This window comes from Neovison vison, chromosome 1 (assembly GCF_020171115.1).
Source record: "Neovison vison isolate M4711 chromosome 1, ASM_NN_V1, whole genome shotgun sequence".
Taxonomy (NCBI): domain Eukaryota; kingdom Metazoa; phylum Chordata; class Mammalia; order Carnivora; family Mustelidae; genus Neogale; species Neogale vison.
Window position 1 is genome coordinate 305,550,325 of NC_058091.1, and position 20,336 is coordinate 305,570,660.

Consider the following 20,336-nt stretch of genomic DNA (forward strand, 5'->3'; position numbering starts at 1 on the left):
ATTTTGGTTTTATTTATTCCGTTTTCCTATTTCTCAACTCATTATTTCTGTTGTTTTTCTAGTATCTTGAGATAGATGTTCATTCAATTTTTACTCTTTCTCATGTCTCCTTTTATATTTAGATCAACGAAGAAGAGAAAACCCCAAAGTCAAGTGCAAATGGTCACAGTGGCTGTGGGCTTCCAGTGTTCAGGAAAGACACACCATGTTTCCCACACCGCCTGGACCTGGGATGTGGAGGTCAGGGAGAGGAGGGAAATAGTTTCCAGGGTGGTTTTATTTTTCAGATCGACTCTGCAGGATTTAGGGTTAGGAGGTTCAATTCCCTGAATATCTTACTGTGTAACAGTTGAACTTCTTCCCAGGCCAGTAAGTTAGTATGTAGCTTCTGAAGGACAACCAACTCAGCCGAGAGGTGACCCACAAGAAAACGAATGTGGATGACCAGGGATCTACAGCATATGGTAAACGTGCTGCAGTACCTGACCCTAGTTCACATGCACAGAACAGGTGAAAGGATATTAAAATGATTCAGAGTTTTCACTGACAAAAAGCAGTTCTCTTCTGACATCAGAGGATTAGTGACAGGAAATCAACACAGAGCGACTTTTCCCTTGAGCCAGAAAAAGAGGGCGGAATCTAGATTATATTTCATGGACAGTGAGAATGGGATAAGCCCATCATGAACAGCATAAACATGGTCCTCCAATGGGAAAGGCAAGCACTTGTGACTACCCACGTGGATGGAACCTGGCCAGGAGCTGAGCAAACAGTCCTTAAGCTGAGTTTACAGCTGAAGGACACAGGCTCGGAGAGCCCAAGTGTAAGTAGCAGGGTCTGAACGTGAGTGTATGCTCTTTCCGTGATGGCAAGAGCTTTGTTCCTGTTAACTGAAGGAGAAAACTGAGTAGAAAGAATTGAGTTTCAACTGGTAAAGTTTAATGCTTTGGAAATGACAGGAAGGAATGAAGCAGTAAGAGCTGAGAGAAACCACATCCTAGAACTCCTCTCCATTTCAAGACCATGTGAATTAACGACAAATGAATCGCAGCCCACTTCAAATGGAATGCAGTTCCGACACAGAAGGACAACGAGAAGGCTGACAAAGGCAACCTCATAACCTTGCTTGGGAAAACTATTCAATTATTAGACAGAATGATTTTAATGATCATATAATTGAGGAATATAAATGACTGTTTTTAAAATGTTTAAAGATGCTTGAAAGCTCACAGGGTACAATTTAAGTACCCTTTGTTTAGACCATCAATCAAGCTGTCTCAAAAAGACTGCCGGGATGCGATTTAGCTCAGTTCAAACTGAAACGATCCTAAACTCTTGACCAGTAGAGTCAAGTTCTTGGGGTTTTCTACCAAGTACTAGCAACTTTCCTAACTTCCGAGCCCATCATGTCGCTTTCAGAGCGTGACTACCTGGGAAGAAACTCCAGTTATGGCACAGTGAAACAGTCTGAACTTCCCCGATACAATTCCCACTTGACAGAATCAACCAGTTTCATAGCAAATATGGTCAATTCCAGTCTATTTCATGTGGCCAGGGTCAGTGGTATTCACAGACAGACAGGCTGACCGTTTTCTTGCTATCTCTGATGGTTAGAATGATCAAATGATTAAAAAAAAATCAGATGACTGATTAGAACCTATGGGAGAAGAAATGGGGATGATATAACATTACCCAGTTAATACCCAGTTAATACCTAATGGAAGGAAGAGAAATTTCCTTGAAAAAGTATATTCTTCGATCTGGCAATTCCAGTGCTAGAAATTTACCCTATACACATTTACCATAGTGTAAAACTGAACACAACTTTACACACACACACATATATATTATTATTATGAATTTGTTTAAATAAATTATATAGTATAATCAGGTCTCTGCCCCTTACTGGTTAATTAAGTTTTAAACTCTGTGGCTTCAGTTCTGTCATCTCTAAGATAAAATGACAGTAATGTGTACTTACCTCATTGGACTCCTAGTAAGTTAATACAGACACAGAATAGTGCCTGCTACAGAAGAATCCCTCAGTAGATTATCACTGCATCCACCCAATGGACTACCATACAGATATTACAAGGAACAATGTAAACCTTAAGTACTGAGGTGAGAAACTCCTCGAAATTTATTAAGTCTTAGAATATTAAAAGCAGAATGAATCCTTTTCGAAAAACAGAGCATGGACAAGCACCTTCCCCCTCCCCATAAATGTTTGCACCCTGCACAGAAAATGTCTCGAGGGAAACATACTGATCACAGTGGTTACCTCTGGAAGACCGACTGCTGGGAGAGGCTGAGGGCTTTTATTTTCGGAGGGTGACTTAAAAGATATTAAGTAATACACTGGAAATCCAAATGAAAGATCTCAGAGACAGTGAAAGGAACCAACAACCCATGTGTGCCTGCCATTGACCATGGGCACACCTGCGGACCTGAGTGGAATAGACCACACCTGCTAAAATGCTGTGAGCTCTGCAGTCAATGTAGGTGCAAGAAAGGATTCATCCTGGCTCCTGGAAAGTGCCTCTATCCCCTGGGATGTCCTGCCTGATGAACCTGTCTATTTACCTAGGGGCTTTGGGCCACAACAGACAGTCCATGTCAACAGTGCCACTCTTGGTGGGGGCTCTGAGCCACGTGGTATCTGAATTTCTGGAGGGGTAGGAGACAAAACGGAGCCATGCTAGCAGTCAATCTTGTGTATGTGACTGAGCTCAAATAAAAACGCTGAACACCAAGGCTCAGTTAGTGTCCCCTGTTGGGCAGACTCTACATATGTGACATAAAACAATGTCACACATCGTTGTCAGGAGAAGTCTGTGCTTTCCACAGCTGGATGCCTGACCCTGGAGCCTTCCTGCACCCTGCTCCTCTTCCCCGGCTGACTTTAATCTGTCCTTTCACAGTACAAACCGCAACTTGGGCTATCACACCTTTTCTGAGTTCTAGGAGTCCTTCATGCAAATTCTTGAACCTGAGGGTGATACTGGGTCCCCCCAAACATGCAGCTGGTCAGGAGTGAGGGTGGTCCTGGGGACTCCGCCTGGGTAACCCTTGCAGGCACCCTGTGCGGACAGGAGCATGACGTGAATGGGGGGCACGTCCATCTGCACGCAGCCTCTATGGCAGCTTCCAAACCTCAGACTGTCGGTGGGAAGCCTTACCATCTTGCTTTTCACGAGTTCTTCAATTGCACTCACAAGCTCGGCTGCACTCGGAGTTTCGGAGCTGGTGGGGCGGACTAATAACCGAGAAGAGGCCTACGGAAGAAGCGAAGAGAAAGAGAAGGGGGAGGGGGAATGCCTCATGTTAGTAGCTGGACGGACAGCAAATTCTCCTGCAAGCTCAATCTCTTTTTCAAAGTAATTCCAGACAAAAAGACCACAAGTTTGTCTTTGTTTGCATTTATTTAAAGTCATCCTTTTAAATTTACAATATTCTGACACGAAATACTAAATAAAACCTGTCTGGGATACATGTGGAAAGCAGACAAAGTCTGTTTTTCATCCTCGGTCATGTAACATCAGAATGCTTTTCAAAGAGGTGACTGGGTGTGGGAGGTTGCTAACTTTAACTTTTGCAACTGCCAGCTAGGAGAGTGGCTAAGCAGGGAAAAATACAGAATCTGATCAATGTAAGAATGAAAGGCTGGGGGTCTAACGAGTGATCCTTTAATAATCAGGAAACCAAACAGGATAGTAAAAATGACTCTCCTGTGTTTATGGGGTCAACAGAAAGAAACAAGAAAGAAAAGGAAAGGAACCGGGGGTGCACTGACCAGACAGGGAAGAGGGGGGACAAGCTCACCATTTTCTGTGCCATCCATTTCCCCCATGATTAGTGCGGAGTACAGAAGATCTGTGGCCTCACAAGCTATGAGATGCCATTTACGGCTAGAATCAGGGTGTACAGGGGTTGACAGGTAGGGAATTTGAGGGAGGGGCTGCTGAGTTCAAGTTTCAGTAATTAGCAAACACAGTGTGTTTGCAGATTACTTGTGCCATTGATTAACTGGAAACTAGAAGAGGGGCATAATATGAACCTTGCTTCATATTAAGGACAGCAGAGATGCATGCGACACACGGCTAGCTGTCCTAACGATGCATTTCTCACAGGAGACAGATACGGATTTATACATTCACAACGAGGCTTTTACATGTGTGGATCCAGATATGTGATTTGCAAAACAAATGTTGATTTGGTCTAATGAAATCTGGAGTATGGGGTGAAAAAAACAAGAAAAAAATTCAAATGGAGAGGTAAGGAAACTGAGCCAAAACAGACACAGAACACAAATCAACGTAATGCTGCAGTGAAAGTTTACAAAAAGAGAAAACAGAACAAAACAAAATATTAGTCACAAGATAATAAACTCTCTGGGACTATCACTACAGATTTTTATAAATGAAGAACTGCTACTGATTATACCCAATGAGGTAACACAATAACCAATAAATGATTTCAACGCACCGAAGTATACAGTGTAATACAGTCCTGAAATGGAGAAAAATACTCTTACTGGGGAAATAAGTCAACCAGGCCCCACATCTCACTTCAGCTAACCATCCAGATTTACGAAAATTTTAGTTTCCTGCTTTCAAGGAAGGTACAGCTTGGGATGCCACAAAACAGTTTAGGAATTGTCTGAGAAAGGACACATTCCCCTTTCCTGGCAAGTCTGCTCTGCGCAGGGGGTGAGGCCCTCCGTCACCTCACCTCAGCTCCCAGAGCGGCTGGCCTGCACCCACATGTCCCCAAACTCCAGTCTCCAACCCAAGCCCCGGACTGCAGCCAAGCCCCGTGGTGCTCTGACTGTGCACCCAGTGCCACCACGGGGGAGGAGGCGGGTTCCCAGGAGCTGGGAGGTGGCCACCCACGTTAAGACTAAGATGTGGTTTGCCTCAGCCTCACAGCTGCCTATCATTGGGCCGGGCCAGAGTCATAAAACACGGGCAATCCAGCAAGTGACCGTGTTGGCACTGAGGAAGGAGTCAGGGAAGGAAGAAGAAGAAGAATGGGCAAAAATGATGAAAACACTGTTTTATTCAGAAAGCTTACTTACTGCCCCCCGACCAAAACCCAAGGCCTCTAGTCATCTAGTGATGACTTCATAGCATGGTTTTCAACACCTGGGCCAGAATGCAAGAGAATGTGCAAGCCAGTTACCAGGTTTCTTTTGGACAGTTCAGCACTCTGCAACGCGGATGTGCTGAATAGTTTTAGATCAGGTAAGAACTAAACAAACAAAAACCCAAGCCTGGTTTGAAGCCTCCACATGCACCCAAAGAGGAGATTTACGGTTTTGAACTGATCCTTACACTTTGATACCTATCCCCACATCCACGCTGATCCGAAATGCTAACATCAGGCATGCTAGACAGAGGGACCAGACAGCAGTAGTATCCCACTGGAAACAACGCTCGTGTGCAAAAACACCCTGAAGGGAGAGCAGGATGGCCTAACGTTCACATAGGGATGCCGTCACCAAGACTGCGCGTGACTTCTCGGGACTCCTCTCTCAGGGACCCCGGGTGGCACAGTAAACGGAAAATACAGTTACTTTCAAAGTAACAGTTACTAAAGCATTATTAAAAATGCTTTCAAGTACCCGTGTGAGAAACTACACGTCGGCCTACTGCCTGGTCTAAATCGGCTTTGTTCTTCATACTTTTGGGGAGAAATGCACATTTTCCAGGTGCTTGTTCACAGCCCCAGAGCTGCCAGCTGCAGCAACGAGGCTAGGGTGCAGTGACACGGGCCCCTCACCTTGTCGTCCTGCGAATCCGGCTGCAGTAGGCTATGCTGCTGGATGGCCATGGGCGGGGGGAGAGGCACAGCATCGGCCCCCTCCTCCCCTTCTTCTTCTCCGCAGCTCTGCATGCCCGACGATGAAGACTTTGAGAGCGTGCCGCTGCTCAGGCCCTCATTCCGGCCTCTCTGAAATCAAACCAACATTTGCTCATTATATTCTAGGCCCAACTGTAAAGGTCAGCTCACAGAAATGAACCCTAAAAGGGTTAACTGGGAAAGTCCAGCCAGGACAGCAACGGAGATCCCAAATCAAACGCAAACTCTTTCCACCCCGATAGTAACTGCTCATTCCCTTCCTGCAAGCCAACTACTTCGCCTGCCGACTTGGATAAGGGAAGGGCCGCCCATGTGTCTTCTGAAGGGGCCTGCCAACATTACCCATTAGGCTTTGAACACCTCTCATCTTCAACCCACCTCACCCCCCACCCCAGATCAATTTAAAACTCTGAACCATTAGTAACTTTCATGTCAGTTCAGTTCCTTCGGTCTACTTTCATTTTTGGTAAATTGCTAGAATAAAATTCACTGAAATTAAAATGGCATAAGGAATAATATAACTAAATGCATTGGGAGAATCTGAATTTAGTCTCACCTCAATTTTCCTCTGCTTTCATTTTAGAAAAATTGTTTTATTTCTACTAAGAGGACACAGATGTAGAAAACAGACAGATGAGAACATAATAAACCATATATTCTAGTGAAAATCCAGGGCAAAACAGGCCCAGGAGAAAAGCAGTAGAAAACGCATGTCTCCAAAAAAAATTAAAGGACACATATCTTATCCACTCTGTTTTTTTTCTTTTTGAGGGAGCTCGGCAGGCGGGGCTGGGGGTGATCTCAGTTAAAAACTCTAAGGGTCCCTCACTGACACCACCAGCCGGACAGAACCAGCCTGGGGATCATGAAGGGACTCTGTTCCTTCAGTATGTTTAAAGCTCTCCACCCCAAACAAAAAGGAAATTAAAAAAATTCCTGGCTGACCGATAGACATTCATCTGTAATGACATGGAAATAACCCAGTGTTTACTGGTTAGCGAACTAAATTCACTGGGTGTTCTCTACTGAGGACAGATGTTGAGTACGACTCTGGGGGAGGAGGGAGGCGACACGCTCCTCCTGGCCTTCCATGTCTGAAGTGGGCGCTTCCCCACACAGTGCTGCCCCTGCGGTTTAGGGGCTGCTCAGACCTTCTGCAGCACCCACGGGCGCCTCCTGGCTTGCCTGTGGTGCGCGGACAGAAGGACCACGCAGCAGTGTCCCCTTCCTCCTGGAGCAGGCCTGGGGGTGCCCATACCTGGGCGGGCGGAGGCTCACCGTCCTCCGGAGTTCTTTCTCAGAAGCCACCAGGGGCCCGACCAGGTTAAGGTGGAGCTGCTAGCGGGACGGCTCGTCCCCACCGAGTCCAAGTTTGCTACCAAGGGATTTCAGGAGCAGCCAGTCCCAGGGGCCCAGTGAGACACAGCCCTTCCTACGAGTTCAGGAGCAACCCCGGTGGGTGGCCCTGCCCGGTGAGCGGGCTCTGACCTCTTCCACGGTCTCGTCCTGCGGGGTGGCCGCGCTGTCGTCCGAGTCCTTCTGCGAGCCGGCGTCGGCGCTCTTGCGGACCTCCCTGCTCTTCTTGTGCTTGTGCGCGAGCTTCTTCACGTGCCCGTCGGCCTTGCCGCTGCTCAGCCGCCGCACCGGGCTCGTCAGCCACTTGCGCAGCGTGTTTCCCGGCCGTTTGGGGCCCGGGGAGCTCTGGGCCCCCATCATGTGGGGCTGGAGCGAAGCCACGGACGCCGGCGGGCTGGCATCGTTACTGGAGACGGACAGCGAGTCTGAAGGACGAGAGAGACATGGCCGGTTTCACAGACCCGCCCTCCGGGAAACCCTCCCGCCGTCCTGGCGGCGCCGTCTTGCCGACCCGCCGTCGCCGTGGAGCCCGGCGCGGTGCGCAGGCGCGAGGAGCACACGCGGCCGCCTCCGCTGTGTCCGGCCACGTCCCTGCGGGGCGCACGCCACGCTCACACGCACACGCCTTTCAAAGTGTCCCAAACGCGAGTCGCTCCCAGTGACACTCTTCTCGAGATGGGCCGTTCCCTCCCCACACCCCAAGTCACCAATGCTGAAGACCAGTGTCCCTGTCACACAGACTGAATATGTCATCACTTAAGACATCACAGGGGTCAGAAGACAGAATTTTAAAATTATTTTCACCTACTTTCTTGATAAACAAAAGCTACAAAAGAGGACTTTAAAGGAAATTAAAAACGAATTGTGACAGATGAATGTATAGTTTGAACACAAGAACAACTCCGTAAGCCAACGTGTGTGCGCACGCACCCAAATCAGTATGGATTTGCCCAGGTCAGACTTTGGGACAAATGACACCCATCTGGAAAGCTGCATCACGGCAAAGTCGGCGACTGTGGAAGGGATAAAGTCTGGCTGGCGTGGGGGAGACCCAGCCCGTGGCCAGACTCTGGAAATATGCTGCTGGTGGTGGGGGGGTGTCTTTGCTCTCAGCCTTTAAGTGACTTCGCATGGAGGCAAATGCCAGGAGCAATGAACAAAAACAATAACACATTTTTAAAAGAAATGTGAGGGGAAGCCTTCCTCAAATAACCAAAATGCTTTACAGAAAATATATCCAAACGAATCTTTTTACTGGATCTCAAAATCTAGTCAACCCTGAAGTGTTGATTCTTTAGGAGAAAGAAAAAAAAAAGAAAAGCTTAGGAAACTGTGGTGCTCACCAAATCCATGTAGTTATGAGGTTTTATTTTACAAATAGAAAACTGGTGACCTTGGACACTGCCTGGCCCTCTCCTGAGCACTTGACTCTAGGGTGTCACTGCAGTGGAATGGAATAAAACACTTTACACTTCAAGAAATGGAATGAGAAGATCATCACTATGCTTGTTATTTTCTTAAATCTTTTGAGGCCTTAAAAATATTAAAATTAATCTTTGAGAAGACCCTATCCTACAGACCCCTGTGTTCCCTTTATCCACGTCTGTGGCACCGGAGACCATCGTTCGCTGTGGTTACAAAGCAGGAGCGCTAATCCCCCCAATCCTGTGATTATACGTAGGAGAGTCAACAGCAGTTTCCCACTTATGCTCCAGACGCCAGAATGAGACGGCAGATCCAGGTCTCACTGCTGTCCCATGCCTGCCCTGGGCGAAGCCTTGCGCGGGTAGAGGGTATAATCTTCCATAAACAGATGACACATTTCAAGCAGGATCACTCATTCTTAAAAATCTACATTTTCTCAGAACCAGACTTTGGTTTCAAGACCAGTCAATACAGATGTAGCATTTTGTTAAAGAGTAAAAATCTTTTTTTTTCATCTGTGTGTATATATACACATATGAATGTGTGTACATATACCCATTCGTTTCTTTAACTTTATTTTAAAATGAGAGTCCCTGCCAGCCTTCCATGTCACTCCCCTTTTCCTTAGGTACTGTCTGGAGAGGAAGAAGAGCATGAAACCATTAAGGTGGCAACACGCACACTGTGAGGACTTCCTAGAGACCTCCTCAGGTGCGGATTTAGGATGAAGGGCAAACAGGGAAACAGTGCCTCAGGAACTCTTGTGGAGGGACAAGAAAGACAAAAAGAAGGGGAAGGTCTGGGTAATCTATGTACCAAGTGATAACTAACTGAAGTGTTTTAAGTTCCAGCTCTCAGCAAGAATCTGTGCTAGCCACAGCAGGTGACGTTTCTCAGTCATTTACTGTGCTGGGATCCAGAGCCAAGCCCTTACCTGCCACTGAACACAGAGGAATAAAACCTTACTTCACCCATGGGATCCACCATGTAGTGCTTTCTAGGACCACATAACTATTAGGCCAGAATATGACACACGATGTAAGCGAGTACAAATCCTGTGGGAGGTTGAGAAGAAGGGGAACCGAGTGGAAGGATCACAGAAGGTTTCATGAAGAGGGAGCACGGAAGCCGGCCTTCGAACGAGCTAGGCCTGAGTAACTCACGTAGGCAGATCACGAGAACGGCAGTTCCATGAAGGCAGGGCCTCATCGGCTGTTATGTGAGGTATTCCCCAGGCCTGCCACGGTGCCTGGCATACAGTAGGCATCTACTACGTATCAAAGAGAAATATCAGAAATCCCAGCCTCAAGATGTAGAGGAAGCTGAATCATCACCCAGATTTGAAGGACAATCATGTCTTTGATGTACATTTGTCCCGCTGGATAATGGCACCAAACAAAGGGCTGTGGAGATGGCACACAGCTGGACACATCCTGGGCTGGCCAACCTCTGACGAGCTGCGACGTGGGTGAACCAAGGGGGCAGGAATGAGATCGAGGCCCACTTACTGCAATACGACCGAATCAATGCCGGGTCTTCACTTTCCTAAGCAGAATCCTCGCACATGACGAGTAACAGGGCGCATGACCTGAGCCCACGTAAGAACCTCACCTGCGTTCCGTGCCCAGAAGTGAGAACTGGAGGGAATGTGGCATGGGAGCAGGGAGCATACCACGCGAATCCTAGGAGGATTCCTAGACGCCCACTGGAATTCTGACAGGCTCTGTCCACCAAAGCCACAAGGCCACCAGGAAGTGGACGAGAGCATGGTGGGTGGGAATGCAGGACAGTCCCCTGAAGCATAAGGACCTCTCCTTCGGTCACCAGACCCAGCAGGCCTCAGGAGGCATCAGGAATGCTTTGTGCAACCCGACTGGCCTAAAAAGGATCGCTCCCAGGACATTCTAGCCTTGCTCGGAGAGGAGCTGATGGTTGGTTGTAAGAATGGCTCAGAAAGAACAACAGGAGATAGCATTTTCTAGCTTCTCTCTGTGGGCTCAGCTGCACTGGGTTTGGTTCTTTGCACTGGAAGTAGGTTCAAAACAGAGTTCCTTTTTATCTGGCAGGTCAGGGAAGATAAACATGGCCGTGGCCTGGATGTACCCTCCCAGACCCAGCAAAGAGAAAGAGCTGCCCCAGGCCAGAGTTCACCTGTGATGAATGCAGTTCTGAAGGGGAGAGCAGTTCTCTTCCTGAGGGGCTGTTTATCAAACCACTTAATGACACTGTTTCACTTTACTGGAATATTTAGACCTTAGAAAAATCTAGGAGCAATTACAAACTAAGAAGAAAACTGTATTGAATTTTAAGTGCTTTGTTTTAGTTGTTGTTGTTTTTAAGTAATCTGAGTACCCATGAGGGGCCTGAATTCACGACCCAGAGGTCAAGAGTCACACGCTCTACTGACTGGGCCCGTCTGCCTCCCCTACACAATGTCATTGAGTTTTACATTTTACTTCGGAAAACAATGTCATTTCAGAAGTGTGTAAAGGTAGAGGGAGATTTTCTTCATCTGTCTCTAGGATTAGCAGATACTTTGTCTAGTGCAGGTCTGACATGTCAGTCCTAATTCTGGTGATTAGCAATAAAAAAAATGACCAAAACCAAAAGCAAAATAGATGAATTCCTTCTCTGTCCACTTCGTCTTTAATAGTAATTAATGCTCAATTCTTCAATGGTTTGATACTCTTTGAGAAAAACAACAAATTGTTGTTGTTTTATAATACACAAACTTCTTTGCCCAAATCAATGGATGCTAACAGCCCATTTTATGGTCTTCACTGGATTGCAATATAATGCATAAATCAGAAATTTAAAAACTTAAAAATTATTTAAACCTAGTATACTCATTAACAGAATGAAATAAAGAGCTTTTTTTTTTTAAGTTAAGTGAAGAAGAGACTTTAACCACTAGACCAACTGCTCTGCTGCAAATCTGAAATTAAACATGTCCTAGTGGTACCTAGTGGAACTAAGGTCTCTAAAGCTATTGGGCACGAGGTAAGGGTAAGTCACAAAACAAACACAGAGCTTAAAAGTCTCCTTGGGAAGACCTTAAATTACTCGTCTGCACATAGGTGACTTTCCCAGGGGAGTTCCTGGTGTCTGTGATATGCAGAATCCTAAGCGTCCTGCCCAGGTATAAGCACTGTGTGGCCAGGCCCCCTTTCTCCAAAAGTTCACCTTCGTGCTCTGGATTAGAGCGAGGACGGCTCAGGCCAGTAACACGAGTCATCCGCAGGTGGAGGCCCTACAGCCCCAGCTCTGTGTAAGCATCTCCTACCGGTACTTTCCCAGCTGGGTACCTGTCAAGACAGGAAGCCAACTGTGACCTCAGACTCCAGGCTTCATGTGGGTGGGCGCTGGGTCTGGTGTGTTTACAACTATGTGCCCAGCTGCCGGCAGGATGTCTGGCACATCCTTGGCGATGAGTAAGTAAGTATACGCTGAATATACGACAAATGGTTGGGAGAACAAGGCGACTGCCGGTTATGGGCTAGCTCCCCGACTAAGTATATTGCCTGATAACTTAAGCTGACCGCAATGAACGGTCATGTCCTGACTCGGTGGCATATATCCTCCTCAGTTGTAAGGGGAGCTCCAAGTAAGTTCACAAGTCTGTAAATCACTTACTCACAAGACGGTTAGTTCAGAGTGGACTGAGGCTATTCTCGTAATGATCTGCTCTATGTGATGCTTCTTCACAAGGTAGAGAGGCTGCTGTCCTGGTGGGGGCCAGGGGACTGAAAGAGGGTTCAGGAGTGAACCGACCTGAGAAATAGGATGGAAACTCATTTATCACTCAGAGAAACCGTGTCTGTTCCTGTTTCCACCTTCATTGGTGTCTCTTGCCTTCCCCTCAACTCCTAACTTCTTGGAATAGCAAAAGACCCAACGCTCAGTACTGCTGCTTACTCACCCCATCCCCGGCCTTCCCAGCCCCCAGAATGGCTCCAGTCACATTGTGTCTGGTTTGGGGATGTCGTTCCTCTTTTTAGGGAAACTCCACCAATTCGAAGGTCAGAGGGAGGATCAATTATGTGTGACAGAAGGAATTCTAGACTCGTCAAAGGGTCTCAGTCCAAGTCTGGCTCTCCTACTCAACAGCCATGACCCCAGGCCAACATTCTGGCATCTGGATTTCCTCATCTCACAGGGCTATCATAGGATTGTATGAAATAATGGGGTGAATGAGCTTTACAAACTGTAAAGTGCTATTTACAAAGGTAGGATGCTAGAGGTGACTTTCTTCAAGACTCCTCAGTACTACACAACTTCCTGCTACACTGTATTTATGGAAAACGGGGACTCAGTGTAATCATCTTGGTAATCAAAAGCCTCATGTGGTGACCAGGACGGCCTCAAAATCATTTTGAGATGAAGGATTTATGAAGGAGCCCAGGTGGGTTACTTCATTTTCTTCCCATTTGTTTTTAAAAACTTGTCCTGTATGAAGAAGAAAAAGCAGTGTAAGGAGAGGCTATCAGCCCATCGCAGTCTTTTAAAAAAGGCCCTTGAGTGTGTACACGAGAAAACCATTTGTGGCCTGCCTAAAGCCTAAGAGAGGAAATCAATTCAGGTTTATCCCCTTATTTTGAGGGGGAAACCAAGCCCACATACATGGCTTCTTTGCTAAGGTCAGAGTTCACAGAGAGTGCACACTAGATTTCTTAAAAAAAGGGAAGAAGCTCAAGAAAGAAGGGAAGGCAGGAGTGCTGACCCCCGGCCCCTTGCAGGAAGGAGTTGCACCCTGTGAGCACACAGAACACCGAGACCGGGGGAAGATGAATCGCCTTCTCGTTCCAGGCACTAAATCTGGGACATCTGTGATTAATAAAGCACTTTTTTTAACGTAAGGAGAAAAGGAGAAAGGACCATATCCTGCTCGCTGCAGAGTAAGGAGTTTCACATTTCATTTCGGCCGTGTCCCTGCTCGACAACGGCAGGACGTCTCAGGATGTTTATAATCCCACAGTGCTGAGCGCGCCCGGGTACAGAACGAAGAACTTCAGCCCCTGGAGTGGAAAACATTCCAACGACACCCCGGCATCCCCTTGCGGCACTCCTGCTGCCTTTCTTCCTTCTCTGTCCCCACGGCACGTGGCTCTAAGAAGGCAGAGGTGTGCTGTCTGTTCCCCCCGCCCCGTCTCTGCAGAGTTTAAGCCTGCTTTACCCTCGAACAAGCCCTCTCCGGATGCATATTCATTCAAACCCCACGGGGCCGGGGCCTAGCCCTGTCCTGTTAGGTCCTGGGCTGGGTACCATATAAGTCCTTCAGTTTTCTGAGGGTGGAGTGACAGTGAGTCCTCCCCAGGCTGCTCGGAGGACAGGAACAAGCACGGTCTTTGTAAAATCATAGTCTGACACACACAGGAGGCAGGACTCCCACCTGTGCACACAAACAGAACGTGCAGAAGGAGGCAAGTGGGGGTAAGGGAGGCACCCCGGGGCCAGGCACGGGAGGAAGGGACAGCTGGGACAGTGAAGGCCTCACCTCTCCAAGTGGCCGGGGCCGCAGCCCCTCACCGCACGCAGCCCATATGCAGAGACATGCGCCCCTCACCCCACATAATATCCTCCAAACGCGCGCACATGGGACTGGCGCTGACAGCCGCGTCACGTCTAATGACGCATGACCCCCACACAGATGTGTACCCTCAATCTTGGCAGACTTTCCAATAACCAGTTATTGAAATATCTCACATTTCAAATTCTCCTGCACCGACTGTCCCAGAACAACTGTAGCTCATTTCGAAGGAAGATATTCCCATCTTTCTGTCCACTGTACGTGCTCGAGAATCCCTGTCCGGTGGACAAGGCCATGTGAGGTCTTGATCCAGCCTCTAACCAGGATCAGTTCAGCTCGGAGCTCAGCGCCCTCCCAGGGCAAACTGCTGACTTCTGATTCTAGTGATAAGGACGTGAAGCCATGTTTATTTAGTAGCTATTGCTAGAGACAGATTATGTGCTAAAGGAAGATAAGTCAAAGACACTTTGGGGCAGCTGCACCTCATATCTAAAAATAATCCCCTCAGACTGTTTCTGACCAGACTGGGCAGCGTTTAATCAGGTGCATTTGGTCTTCGTCAGGTTCTCAAACCTCTTGTCAAGAATTCAATGCAGCAGGGGCACCTGGGTGGCTCAGTGGGTTAAAGCCTCTGCCTTCAGCTCGGATCATGATCCCAGGGTTCTGGGAGCGAGCCCTGCATCGGGCTCTCTGCTCGGTGGGGAGCGCCTGCTTCCTCCTCTCTCTCTCTGCCTGCCCACTTGTGATTTCTGTCTGTCAAATAAATAAGTAAAATCTTAAAAAAAAAAAAAAAAAGAATTCAATGCAGCAAATCACAGTTTAAACTAGGAAATTCTTGTACCATCCCAGGAAGGTCACAATGTATGGAAAATCAGATCTAAAATTTACTTGATCCAGGAGCAAAGAAAAAGTTGCTTGCTTATGGCTGCTGACTGGGTGGTTCAAATATTCCAGAGCGAAATTTTCACAATAAATGATGTCAACTCTATACTTATCAAACTGGCTTTTAATTCCCTGCTTTTTGGAATCAAGGTAATAGCTTTTTGGAATGGGGGGATAAAAAGGTCATAATGTACTAAAAATCCTCTTGGAGATCATAAAAAGTGAGCTAATCAGTAAATTACTCCCCAAGATGCGTTTCTAGGGATCGCATCTTCTCTTTGTGTCACACAGTGACTACAATGACCTCCACAGGTGAAGCGTGTTAATTTACGACAATGATGAGAGAGACGAGTCTAGGGTGTTATTGGGGGGAGCGTCACATAAAGAAGGGGAAACTGACTGGCCCCAGGATACGGTTATACTTCTGGTGGTTCAGCATACTGGAGCAAGTATTTTTGTATTTCCAAACTTAAGTCTATATTCTATTTGTAAGTATCTGAAAATTTCTCTTGATTGACTTCTTTTTTGTTCTAGTTACCTCACTCTTAACTGTGTTTCACTCATCTCGTGTGTGATTCAGCAGCAGGAAGATGCCTCAGGGGCTGAGATATACCCCGGTGCCCCGCCTCAGTCGGTTACCTGCTGCCCTCCACCCGCCATGGTCCGGTGTCCTGCGTTTCCCGGGCTTCACTCTGGCTTGAAACTGTCACACAAATTCACGTTAACACAGGAAATAATCATTTTTAAAAGGTTAGAAGCGTTTAAAAGCTATGCAGAGGTACCAAGCAGCACGAGAGTTCACAGAATGATGATGAGTGAAAAAGGTGGCAAGAAAATTAGAAGCAAATTTGCAAGGGGAGTCCTTAATGCTACAATGTGGGCTCTGTATTTGCTTTCAAAGATGAGGTAAACACAGAAAACATGAAGAGAAAGATTAAATTCCCGAGTTGTTTGTTTTTTGCTTTTTTAAAATAATCCCTAGATTCACCCAGAGGTCCAGCATAAGCACTGTAATGAAGAACACATGGTCTTTGCTGCCTGAGAAAATGTACATCTATGACCAGCACATTCGCCATTTCCTGTGCAGCCGCTGTCCACGAATTGACACTAGTGTTCACTAGCAGCCCACCTCAGGGGACCCCTGAATGGAAGGACACAATGTAATCACTGGCATCAGTTCACACACTGCCGACCCAACTAGAAACAACTGGCCTGGAAGAGAAACAATCTCTCCAACCTTTCTCTTGGTGGAGGTTGAAAGAGATGGATAGTGGGGACAGAAAGCGCAGTGTCCCTGTCCTGGGCTTAGGGAGTCACACCATGAAAAAGGAGTGGCTTCTCACCACCACGGAGCACGCGGAACACAAGAGACACAAGGTTTGTAACCTCTATCTAACCAGACAGACATGCAAATGGAAGTTGCACGTGCAAGTTTTGCTCTTTTGACTCTTAGAGAAATCTCAAAATGCTCTTTCTGAAAACCCTTAAAAGATTACACAATCACTTGAAAATGTGGCTGTTTCAACAAATGCAGAACTGCAAGCATCATTTTCCCTTGAATTCATTCTTGGGAGGGGAATGCTAACCTGTCAGAACTTCTAGTCAGGAAAAGCATCTCATCTTAAAGATCTTTCTCCACGTGAATTTCAACAGTTGAATTTCCAATAAGGAAACCTGAAGAAATTCAGTAAAAATGAAAGCAGATGGCATAATCCTTTGCTTGGCTAATCAGATGAACAGGATATCACATACTGCCAAAGGGGAAATTTGAAAACACCTCAGAAATGCAATCTTAGGAGTCATTTTTGATAGTGGAGAACACAAAGGCTGGATTAGTCTGGATCAGTGTTAGGAATTTAATACAAATCTAGTGAATGGCGTACCCGTGCCCTGAACAAAAAAGGCTCTGGCTCATTGGCTGGATGAGGAATTCTCTAGGGACAAGTAGATCTGTGGCTGTTGACAGTTCATCCCCAGGCTGCTGGCTTCTAGGAAGAGGTGAGCTAGGCAGCCGTCCTAGCTTGAGACCAGGACCCTGGCAGGAGGCAGCGTAGTGATGGTAAAGGTGGAATGCTATGGTGTGCCCTCCTGGTCCGACTCCCCCTGCTTCCAGGGTGGTGGCGGAGAACCGGGCACGTGTGGACCGACGGCTCACCTGATGCAGACATCCACACATGGACAACCAGACCGTTACAAAACCTAACTACGGTGTCAGAGAGTTCTTGTCTTCGTTTTCAAGCCCACTTTTATATTGGGGCATATTTCTTCGTGAACCTCCTCTGCCTGGGACAAACACTGGCTTTGTTGGAAGAAAGCTTCTAGCCCATATTCCTGTTTTCTCCGGATAACAGGGACATTTTCTTTGCCTCTTATGCAAGTTAGCCCTGGAAATATATGTTTCTGAGAGATGAACAGCAGGCTTTCCTGCAACCAAAAGCCTGAAGTGTCACAAAGGGAAAAGAAATCCCCAAGGATCTATCTTGCCAGTGATGACAGGGGATTTGGGCTCATTCCTGACTTTTACACAAGGATAAAAGCAGATGTTTAAAGGTATCCTTGCTAGGTGGAAGAAAAGACAGTTTTTTGAAAAAAACTGCATAAAGGTGAGACGGGAAACACACACACAAATCCTGCAAGCTGCAGACATTTATGTCTACCAGAGTTTTCTGACACCCTCTGGCCTGTCCCCACACTCCTGATGTATGAGCTATGTGGCTCTCCAGCACACATCGGCTGGGAAATAGAATGAAATGTGGTGTAGCCTCGGCGCTCACTTGGAAAGTTCTCCAGCCACTGAGTGGCCCCACTGCCCACACCGGCCCCCACCATGCCGCTCCATGTGAAGTCCTGGGCACAGAGGGGCCTCCGACCCCTCCCCAGGTTCTACTGCTCTCTCCACACCAGTTAACAGAAGCTGTAAAGCTCCAGGCCAGGCTGCTCCCGTGGAGGGTCTGCAGGAGAGGGCCCTGCACGTGGTGCATGTACAGCCGCCCAGCACCACCACGGGGTCCATCAGCGACATCCTGGGGCATGCTGCCCTCGGCCCTGGTCTGCTGACAGCTCAGCAGCAGGAAAACTTCTGAATGCTCCTCTATCTGTTTGGCTTTTTCAGAAGCTGAGAACCTCTGTGTCCCCCAAAAGTCAAATGGCTGTTCTTTCCACAAGCTTACTTAAGATGAATACCACTTACACAAAGAAAGATTATTATAAACACAAATACCGTGTGTTTACTAGATTACTTAGTATTTAGTGTACCGCTGACTTAGGGATAATGAGGTTTTTCTCTGAGATAAAATAATGGGTTCTTGATTCTTAATTTCTTCATTTGTGAAGCTATTCCCAGGGCAATACAGCATTTATTATTGCCCTGAACAGATAATCATCATTTAAGGGAATAGAAAGTTAATTTGGGGGGAAATAAACAATTCTGTGATGCTCACATAACATTCCCTTCGTCTGATTCTGCCTTTCAGAGGTTCAAAGACTGCTAAAAACATGAATGTTTATCCTGTGGGCATAACCTTTCCTGATATTCAACACAAAGTGTTAGCAGTGAAAAGACCTACCCTTATTTGAAGGAAGCTTACTTGTTCTGTATTCTTCATGATGAAGGTTAGTGTTTTTGGTTAATGTCTGATTAGTTATTGGTAAAAAAAAAAAAAAAAAATGAAATAAATCAGCCTACCTTCTTACAGAAGAAACCGAAGATTTTCTTAGGGGGCAATTTGTAGATTTCCTTAAAGTTGAAAATGTCTCTAAATGAAGCGGGAGGTACACAAAGATACTCCCATGCAAAATGGTTTAAAAGAACATTCTGTAGTTAGTGGTTTAAACTACATGACTGATTTGTGTCAGGCGCTAACAGAGTTCTCCTCATTCATATACAAATCTATTATTTTTAACTAAGACTGGATCCAGAATGCTAACATTCAAAAGCCTTTTTCCTACACTCTAGAAAATGAATCCATGTGAAGTCCTGGGCACAGAGGGGCCCAGGGGGTTGGGTATAAGAACATACCCAACCAAAATATGCTATGAACCATGCAGAGTTACGTTTTCATAGAGCCACATAACTCATTTCATAACTGTATACTAAATTTTACATAGAATTAAGAAGAAAAAAAAAACACCCAGCCTTGGAATGTTCTGCAGTGAGCTTGCCAAGCGGGATCACTCTTCATGTCCTCTACGCAGCAGGTTAGCTGAAGCCCCGGCCTCTAGGGGCACGGAGTATTAGTTCGGAAAGAGTTACAGCCGTGGAGAATGAGGAAATGGATGGCTTCGCCCCCCTTAAACCACAAAGCAAATATCTAGTACATTATATTTTAGGGTCCCTGGTCATTTGGTTCAAAAAAAATAAAGAAAACAAAAAGCCCTAACCAGTTAGGAATCTCTTTCACAATTATATTTTAGTAATATGTCTACCAAAGGCAAAATGCTGCTCTAACTTAAAGCTGAGCACTTGAGAACTGGGATTAAAATGTTAACCACGGTGGAAGAGGCCAAAAGCCCAAGGTGTGTGGGTAGCAGCCCCATTGTTCCCACCCACTACCAAGCACACAAAGGGTTTAGGGGCTGCAATCCCAAACTTTAATCTGATTTTAGGACACCCCACCCCACCACCGCGCTACAAGAACTGAATGGCACTGAATTTTGGTTTTTACATGACCAGTCTGTAATTTCTTGAAAACTGCCCACTCCCGTCCTCGGATGTTACAGAGCAAAACAATGACAACAGTAAAAAACACAAAGAAAAGAGGGTCAGGGCGACTCTACTTGGAGCTGTTCACAGACCCGGCACTGGAGGCGAAACCTCCTCAGGAGAAGCCCCGGAGCCCAGGATGGGCCGCTTTCTAAGGATGCCCACGCCTCCCCCCCCCCGGCCTGCTCTGAGGGAGGGGCAAGCACAGGGAGAGAAGGAGGGAAGGAAGAGGGGAGGCCTGGAGTTATTCCAGGAGGGAACAAAAGCCAGCGTGGAGACAAAGGGAACGAAAAGAACGCCTCTGCTATGAAGGCCAATTAACGGCACAAATCCTGTCCTTGGTGTTAATTAGCGCCCCGTGTGACAGAATGGCACAGCCACAGACCGGGAGGAGAGCAAGGGTAGGAAGTGAGCAGCCGGCCTCCGCGTGGGGCGCAGAGGCCAGCGGGGGCGGGCGCCGAGTGCTGGCTTTCTCCTAGCTGCAAAGAGACAAAGGGAGAATGTTCAGTGTTTAGCTCCACGTCCCAACAGGCACATTCCCTCCTTGTTATTCAAGACTCCCTCCCTCTGGTGTGCTTCTGG

The 20,336-nt window shown here is 46.9% G+C and overlaps 1 protein-coding gene across 2 annotated transcripts in view; it reads right to left on the minus strand.

Annotated features, from left to right (window-relative positions):
* TRIO (trio Rho guanine nucleotide exchange factor) overlaps window positions 1-20,336 on the minus strand; it is a 226,386-nt gene that overhangs the window by 34,146 nt on the left and 171,904 nt on the right. For both annotated transcript variants that reach the window (XM_044233736.1, XM_044233744.1), the window contains exons 34-36: window positions 7,351-7,643; window positions 5,782-5,952; window positions 3,180-3,275 (exon numbers count right to left, since the gene is read on the minus strand). In XM_044233736.1, coding sequence (XP_044089671.1) covers window positions 3,180-3,275; window positions 5,782-5,952; window positions 7,351-7,643 — 560 coding nt within the window. The remainder of the gene's footprint in view (window positions 1-3,179; window positions 3,276-5,781; window positions 5,953-7,350; window positions 7,644-20,336) is intronic.